Source organism: Wyeomyia smithii, chromosome 2, assembly GCF_029784165.1.
Source record: "Wyeomyia smithii strain HCP4-BCI-WySm-NY-G18 chromosome 2, ASM2978416v1, whole genome shotgun sequence".
NCBI classification, from domain to species: domain Eukaryota; kingdom Metazoa; phylum Arthropoda; class Insecta; order Diptera; family Culicidae; genus Wyeomyia; species Wyeomyia smithii.
The window spans coordinates 5553002-5559001 of NC_073695.1; the positions used below are offsets into that span (position 1 = coordinate 5553002).

General features: G+C 42.3%; 1 protein-coding gene across 5 annotated transcripts in view; it reads left to right on the forward strand.

The window, feature by feature from the left end:
- The window catches only part of LOC129725874 (SRRM2 protein homolog rsr-2), a 48365-nt gene extending 42723 nt beyond the window's left edge, over positions 1-5642 (forward strand). For 4 of the 5 annotated variants that reach the window (XM_055682235.1, XM_055682236.1, XM_055682233.1 and 1 more), the window contains 4 exons: positions 1237-1292; positions 1354-4068; positions 4130-4354; positions 4985-5642. In XM_055682235.1, coding sequence (XP_055538210.1) covers positions 1237-1292; positions 1354-4068; positions 4130-4354; positions 4985-5099 — 3111 coding nt within the window. In that variant the 3' untranslated portion in view covers positions 5100-5642. Of the gene's footprint in view, positions 1-1236; positions 1293-1353; positions 4069-4129; positions 4355-4467; positions 4794-4984 lie in introns of those variants that run through there. The other variant, XM_055682234.1, reaches the window with a different exon arrangement.
- The last annotated feature ends 358 nt before the right edge of the window (positions 5643-6000 follow it).

The following is a 6000-nucleotide window of genomic DNA, read 5'->3' on the forward strand; positions in this document are numbered from 1 at the left end:
CTCTGCCAAAGAAGCCAATTCGCCGTCATGTCATTGCAACAATAGTCTTCGCACGAATTGACTTCTTTACTGGCTGCATCGTCACGCCAAAATACGCTTGTTAGTGTAAAAACATCACAAAGCAATTCAAATGAATTAGATTCATTATATTTTCTTTTCTTCTCTCTTTTCTTCCTTTTCTTTGCGAAAACTGCAAAGAAAGTTTGCCAAGTGTAAATATCGACCAAATATACCGTTGTACTAATCAAAATCCTTGTTGTGTGTGTATAGCTAACAACGCAAACCAGATTTTCTAAGCTATCATCTCCATTTTTACAATGCGACATAAGGATTATGTTTATTAATTTCTTTTTGATTATCAACTTCTTCTCTCGCCAAATATTTAACGGGAAATCTATAGAAACCGATTTTAAGAGTCCAAGGTATTTTTTGTACTTTGTTTGAAAATGTTTTACCGCCAAAAATGAAAATTATATGCATAAATTTTATGAGTGACAAAACTTTTTCATTACCATATTGCGCATACTGTGTTTCACATTGTTTTGGTTCAGTTATTCTTGGTTTGAAAATGTTGCCCCGGTTTGGGGAGATGCCCCTTTGAGTATTTTTCTAAATTATGACTGAAAAAAGCTGCATAAATCTCTTTGATATATCAAATCGCGAATCGATCAACATCCCAAACCAGAGCAAATTTTAAACCACAGCTTGATTTGTGTAATTCCTCAGTTCTAGTCAATGTATCTCGAGATAGTTGTTGAATTGACACCAATAGTGAATAAGCCTTAATTTACATCAGCATAAAACCTCGGACTAGGGCCTGCGTTACAAAACTGCTAACCAGTGCCAGATACACCGTCTGTTGAAAAAAAAAACCCACACTTACCATTCTCACAGTTTCATTCGTTATATATACCTTACCTAGCTCTGAGGAAAAACCTCGAAGGCCGCACCGCACAATTCCCACCTAAATAAGAATAATCTCGATTTACATTGGACGTAAGTTGTACTTCTTTTTTATTTGTATTTCGTTCCATTTTTCTTCGTTTCACGAATCACTGACAGATTATTTCATCAAGATCAAGTTTAACGATTTCAATTGATTTTATTAATGCGAAACCTTAGTTTGTATTAATTTTTACATACAAGTAAATTAGTATTTAGTGATTTAGTTAGAATGTATGATACGGATTTGAAATGTGTATTCTAAGATCTGGATTTTTATGCTTCCACCAACAGAAAAAGAAATCTTCCAAAAAGAAGCGAGCAAGGTCACGCTCTCATTCCCATGATAGGTATGTTTTTTTTCTCGTACGAATGTTTATTTAATCTAAGCTGTGTCTTCTCGCACCCCAGTTCTACACAAAAATATCCGGACAAGAGGCAGGACAAGAGCGGCAATGCAAAAGAAAAGGATCGACAGGAGAGTTCGAGTCTAGCTCGAGCTCGGAATGATCGTCGGGAGAATGAGGACAGAAATTCTCGGCATCAGTCACAAAAACAACGCGAGCGAAACGACCATCCTGAACGTGGGAGTAGAGTGGATTATTCTGCGAAAGTGAGCGAACGTGGAGAACGACGGAGTCGGTCCCGCAACCGCCGCTGGCATAAATCCGTTGACAGAGCAAGATCAAGGTCAAAATCTGTCTCTAAAGCTAGAGATAGATCTCCATCACCATCGAGGACGCGCGAAAGACATAATAGGGAAGCAGAAAAATCGAAAGATAGAAAAAAGGATAGATCACCGAAAAAATCAGATGGTGATAAAAGAAAGGATAGGAACAAGTCTCGCTCAAGGTCTAGAACACCTATTAAAAAACGAGAAGAAATAAAATCTAGAGATAGGGTACGAGATCGCAGCCGATCCAGAAGTTCGCCCAGAGACGAAACAAAATCAAAAGAAAAACGTAGAAATCGTTCAAGATCAACTAGTAAGAAAAGGACGGAAACAAAATCAAAAGAAAAACGGCATGAAAACTCGCCTTCTATAAGTCGTCAGCGAAACAGGTCCAAATCCAAAGAACGGAATCGAAACAAATCAAAAGAGCGCAGGGAAAGTAAAAAACGTGATTCCCCTATTAGAGACAGGAAAAGACAACGAAGTATTACTCCCGCTAGAAAATCTAGTGTCTCTCCCGCAAAACCACGCAAGCGATATGAATCGGAAAAACGATCACGGAGCCGTACGCCAAGACGTAAAGAGCGTCCGAGGTCACCAGTGAACAACAGAAGAGCGAGATCCAAATCAACCTCCAATATTTACAAAGAACGTTCTTCGAACAATCGCAAGGAAAAGTCTAAATCTCCAGTTGAAAAACAAAAGCATCGTTCAAAATCTCCCGATAACAAACGGAAGAAACGATCGGAATCACCGGTCAACCGAAATACTAAACATTCTAAACCATCAGAAAGAGATAGAAGATCATCTCCGGAAATCTCTAAGAGCAAAAAGAGAACGTCTTCAAAATCACCAACAAGCAATAAGCCGCGTGGAGGCCAGCAACCCGCTGATAAATCTAAAACCAACCGCTCTGGAACACCTGAACATAAACCCGCCTCGAGGACTCCGCCACCAAACAAGAAACATACGCACTCACCAACCCCACAAAAGTCGCAGCCCCAAGCTTCCCGTTCGCTCACGGTTAATAATAAAAAATCCAATACGCCGGAACCGAAGCAGTCTAAAAATACACGCAGTCGGTCATCATCCGCCTCTTCCGGATCCACATCGTCCGATCTGAGTTATTCACCCGCCCAACGGGACCCTGACAGATATCGTGACATACTCGAAAAGGCTACGAAACAAAAAAAAATTAAAACATCTCGATCTCCATCCAAGGGAAAGCATAACTCATCGTCTTCCCGTTCGCCCCGCTCTCCAGAACGGGTGACAAAACAATGCAGTCCTCCTCCGAGCCATGCGCAGCAGCAACATCGAGAATGCACACCGTCGTCGTCACCTCCGGCCCGACAGGAAACGATTTCTCGCTCAAGATCTTCGTCAAAGAAACGCGAACATGGAACACCTCCGCTGGTAAATGCACCGACAATGAGCAAGAAACCGAAAGCTCGATCACGTTCGCCAGCGATGAAAAAACGTAGAGATTGCACACCACCTCCGATTCCGCCACCTAAATCGAGCGACGCCAGGCCATCTGCTCCCAAACAGGATCGAGAACAAACTCCTGAGCACAGCAGAAGAGAGAGTGCCAGTCGTGTGCGAACCCATTCTCCAGAAACGAGAAGCAAATCGCCGAAACATTCGCCCCCTTTAACGAACGATAAACCCAAGTCAGCCAAAAAATCTAAGAAAAAGGTACCGCACGTAGTGCAACCAGTTGTGAAACTTCAATCTCCAGCCTCGTCATCGTCAGATTCGGAAAACTCCAATACGCAAGATCAACCTAACAAATCCAACAGGAAAGATCGGTCTGATCATTTGGATGCGTTCCTACCGTCTTACGGAGACAACCGCGAAGACAAAGACCTCTGTCTGCTGAATGCGTTGAAAAACGATTTAGCCGCTAAGGCAAAGCAATGTCTTGAAAAGAAAAAATCCGTTTCGGAAATGTCCAGCAAGGGTGATCCTTCGGAGGTAGGTCCTCCACGGGTGGGCGAAAGTCGTGAACGTAGTATTCAGATTCAGCAGTCCAAAACGGCTGCTAACCTAGCAGCCGTCAACACGGTCACCGCGGTTGGTAGTGGTAGAGGAATCGAATTCAGTACCGAGCCTCAGGCTCCGCAGACGCAGGAGCCCCCTAGAAAGAAGGACTCCCCCGTCCACAGTAATCACAGCGGTGGGAACAGTGCTGGCGTTGACACGCTCAGCAGCTGTATGAAAACCAACCAGATCAAGAAAGATATCCACGATATTTTAACCACTGTCAGTGCATGCCGCATGGAGGATAACAAAAGCAACAGCGTTGCTGTAAGTCTGGCCAAAAGTACGATTTTGAGCGCAGTTGATAGCATTTTGAAAGAGAAAATTTCCGGCGCTATTGAAGCGGCAAACCCAAGAAAGTCCCGCAGTACTTCCAAATCACGATCGAGGTCACGTTCCAGATCTCATAGGTATGCTTATTCTATCTTGATTTATGAAGAAAACAAAATATTACCCTACAACTTTTTACAGATCCCGTAGCTACAGCAGCTCCAGTTCCAGCTCTCGCAGTTCCCGCTCGCGCAGTCGTTCATCTCGATCACGTTCGCGATCCAGTCGCGACAGCAGTCACTCCCGCTCGCACAGCAGCACGTCCCGTTCCCGGTCCAGAACGCCACCTCCGCGCCGTTCTCGCTCGCCATCAATACCACGTCGAGCCGGTTCTCCCAGTTTCCTAGACAGACGCCGAATCACCAGGTAGGTGCAATTGCATGCTAAAAGTTAAAGTTTTTAGGTTGTCCAATTATCTTTTTGTCTATATGAATACTTTAATTTACGTTGATTATCGTTTCATTTCTTTTTTGGTTTAGCTCGCGAACGCGCAAATCGCGTGGTAGATCCAGCAGTAGCTCTAGCTCTAGTAGCAGATCGAGTAGTTCCGATCGTTCCGCAAGGAGGCGAAGGCGAAGATAGATCAGTCGATCTATCGCCTCTAGATTTCTTCATTTTCGATGCGCTTTCTAAGCACTTTACTGTGTTTCTATGACATTAGAAACGCTATTCATAATAAGCTTTTTATTCAGTTTTCATTTACATTTTGACGGAGTGCAGATTGTGTTGATTTGTAGAATTATTTTCAGTTTATTCCTAAGTTAAAATTACATTTGGTTTCACTGAATCAAAGCTTGAAGATGTAGCACCGTTTATTGTTTGTTGTCCTGAAATGTACCGAAATCAGTTACCTTTTATACATTGTTGTTCCTAGCATTGCGGTGAGTTTAGTGTTCTTTTTTAAAAAGAGTTCATGGAAGGAGTCGTAGAATTGCATTCACTCAAGACGCGTTTCATTTCTATTTAATTATTCTGCTCACACGGAAACACCGACAGTGCCAGGAAACGTCCAATCCCATATCGTCGGCCGACTCCGTCGTCTCAATCGAGTGGCAGCAGTTACAACAGTTGCAGCCGCTCACGATCTCGAAGTCGTAGCAAAAGTGGTTAGATCTGTTGACTATCGCCACGATGAAAAAGAAATTGTATCGAAGCTCGATCCGTGCGACTGTCGAGAGTATTTTAAGGTACACAAATGAAAAATCAAAAACAATCAATTGAAAGCAAGCATCCGGCTACCAGATGATGGTAATAATAACTAATATTATTAACCGAGATACTCATTAAGTTTCAAACTGATTTTAACTAGTCACCAAAACATATTCTCTCTCAAAACTTTACAACATTCCAACTAACAAACTTCTCCGAATTTTGGGCTTTATTGAGGTTCCTTAAAGCTTTGAGTTTCCTTAAAGCTTTCTGGAATTGATCTTGATTCTTTCCATCTAGTCATTCTTTTAGGTGCAATGGAACACATATAATATCGATTTTATTACTACTAGTCAAATACGTCTAATTTATTTATTTATTCTAAAGACCTAATCATTTTCATCGCTAGTTTAACTCATATCATTTTGCAAAACATGAATTTCGTTGTCATAAAGATTAACTAGTATTCAATGGTAAATACAATGTGATTAACAGAATACATTAACTCCGTCTAGAGTATTTGAGCAATCCGAAAAAATCCACTAATTACTAACTAAATTCATACTAGCATACTAACCATCATTCCTTGTCGTATGACACTTTTAATTTAAATTTGAAGCTCTCTTTAAACTCTCAGTTTTCACAATCACACTTACCTTACCTTACCAGTCAGCTCCAGGCCGAAGTGTCCCTTGCTGTTCGAAGAAGTCGTCTCCATTCAACTCGGTCCATGGCTGCAGCTCGCCAGCCATGTCGTCTGCGGAGGCCCCGCAGGTCGTCTTCCACTTGATCGAGCCACCTTGCTCGCTGCGCGCCCCGTCGCCTCGTACCAGTCGGGTTGTTATCAAGAACCATTTTCACCG